General features: G+C 49.5%; 1 protein-coding gene across 1 annotated transcript; it reads left to right on the top strand.

Annotated features, from left to right (window-relative positions):
- Window positions 1-415: 415 nt before the first annotated feature.
- LOC129835808 (dickkopf-related protein 2-like) lies at window positions 416-2,450 on the top strand. The gene is made up of 4 exons (XM_055901587.1): window positions 416-655; window positions 1,214-1,370; window positions 1,641-1,778; window positions 2,152-2,450. The coding sequence occupies exons 1-4, from the start codon at window positions 455-457 to the stop codon at window positions 2,448-2,450; spliced, it is 795 nt and encodes a 264-aa protein (XP_055757562.1). The 5' UTR covers window positions 416-454.

Below are 2,450 nucleotides of genomic sequence, written 5' to 3'. Positions count from 1 at the left end.
AATTAAGTTCAGTCAGTCAGTCCTGTTCTCTCGCTCTGTCTCTCTCCCCCTCTCTCTCTCCGTGGCTCTCTCTGTCTCTCTCTCTCTGTCTTTCGGATATTGTATCGATGAGACGATGGGTATCGATGTGTGTGGAAGGGAGAGCGCGTGGCAGAGAGACAGAGTCACTGACCGGTCACTCCCCCCTCTACACGAGCTTCCCGGTTGCGCACGCTACGGGAGGCTATAAAAGCTGGCATCTCGACACAAGTGGCATTCAAGCAGCAAATAAATACAGCATCGCATGCGCGAACCACTTACCAACGGACATCAATTTAGGAATATTCTGTGTGTGTTTTTTTTCAGTGGACTTTATCGAGTGTTGTAAGTGTTTCTTCCATCAAGGGAGTGTTGTTGCATTTTAAACAGAGTGACACTGTATTTATCTAGATACAGGTTTTATCTGTTAACTGTCATGCGTCTCCGGGTGTGGGCCAAACTCCCGTGGTTGCTCGCGCAGCTGCTCGCCATGCTGTGCTCCACTGGACAGGCGCGTGCCAAACTAAACTCCATCTCAACGGTGCTACTCCGGGAGTCGCACGCACCGTCAGCCGACAGGAGCACGGGTTCCCCGTTACCCGGTACCGTGAGGAAGAGCAGCAAGGTCCCCGATCAGGTAAGGAACTAAAACACTGGTCCTTATGGGGACAGAGTCATTTTGTCTCGGCAGGTAGTTTAGTGGTTAGAGCGGTGGGCCAGTAACCGAAAGGTTGCTCGATTGAATCCGCTGAGCTGACAAGGTAAACATTTTGTCGTTCTGCCCCGTGAACAAGGCAGTTAATAAGAGTTTGTTGTTAACTGACTTGTCTAGTTAAGTAAAGGTTAAATAAAAAGCCTGGATGTTATTCAGCATACAGGAGCGCTTTAAACAGACCCCATCTACAGTAGTCTGATAAGTTGATGTTATCTCTTGTGGAGCGGAGTGTCATTTTCAGCCTTTCTTTATTTTAATGCACCTTAGAACTGCAGACGGTTGCCTATAGCAACGTTTCCCTTACAGATTCCATTATTTATTTTTTAGCCTACTTGAGGGTCTCAGCTCAACATGTTTTTTGTCAAATCGTGGTCTTTGTAACCCGAACAAAGTTGCTCAATGCTCACCTCAAAGTTAAATCTCTCCAGATAGTGGTTGTATTACTGACTGGACCATGCCCTCGTCCTCGTCCTCTCTCAGGTGTACCCCTGTGGCAGCGACCTGGAATGTGGCAAGGGGAGCTTTTGCCAGGCTCCCTCCAGAAACCCCTCCCCCCAACGATGTCACACCTGCCGACAGAGGAAGAGGCGTTGTCATAGAGACGCCATGTGCTGCCCCGGCAACCATTGTAGAAACAGTAAGTTCTATGGATGTTTTAACAATGACATCGCAAACGGTGTGTTGGGAATTGTTTTGTTGTTGAGGCATTGTACTCATGTTCTCCCTCTCTCTCTGTCTCTCTCTCTCTCTCTCTCTCTGTCTCTCTCTCTCTCTCTCTCTCTCTCGCTCTCTCTCTCTGTTGCTGTCTCTCTTTCTCTCTCTCCCTCTGCCTCTCCCTCTCTCTCTCTCTCTCTCCCTCTCTTTCTCTCCCTCTCTCTCTCCCTCCATCTCTCCATCTCTCTCTCAGATATCTGTACCCCTCTCCCAGACAGTGTGATGACACATCATATCACAGAGTTAGAAGAACATCCCAGACTGCCCCCAAAGAAGAAGGTTGGTTGGAGGAAGAGAGGGAGAGGCCAGACCAAGCTGCCCCCCATCAAAGGTAAAATAATGCCCCACACCACTAGCCCTGTTATAGGTGTTAAAACAGCTCTCTCAGCATGTCGGACTAACAGGGTCTGTCATGAGAGACTGTCAATGTGTTCTACAAGGAGAACTAACAGGGTCTGTCATGAGAGACTGTCATTGTGTTCTACATGGAGAACTAACAGGGTCTGTCATGAGAGACTGTCAATGTGTTCTACATGCAGAACTAACCGGGTCTGTCATGAGAGACAGGGTCTGTCATGAGAGACTGTCATTGTGTTCTACATGGAGAACTAACAGGGTCTGTCATGAGACTAGTTCTCTACCGTCAGAATGTTTTCTACATGCTTCACTAACAGGGTGTCTCTCTCTCTCTTCTACCCCCCCAGGTCAGGTGGGTGACCCGTGTCTCAGGTCTACAGAATGTTCTGACGGTCTGTGTTGTGCCCGTCATTTCTGGGACAGGATCTGTAAGCCGGTGCTGAGGCATGGGGAGGTGTGTACACGGCACGGCAGGAAAGGACAGCATGGCCTGGAGTTGTTCCAACGCTGTGACTGTGGAGAGGGATTGGCCTGCCAAGCACTCCGTACAGCCCTGCCATCTTCCTCATCGTCATCGTCGCCGTCGTCGTCAAAGTCGATAGCAGCAGCAGCTAAAGCAAGATTGTACTTGTGTCAGAGGGAGTGA

The sequence above is a fragment of the Salvelinus fontinalis genome, chromosome 36, assembly GCF_029448725.1.
Source record: "Salvelinus fontinalis isolate EN_2023a chromosome 36, ASM2944872v1, whole genome shotgun sequence".
Lineage (NCBI taxonomy): Eukaryota > Metazoa > Chordata > Actinopteri > Salmoniformes > Salmonidae > Salvelinus > Salvelinus fontinalis.
This window is presented reverse-complemented; position numbering and strand designations above follow the sequence as displayed.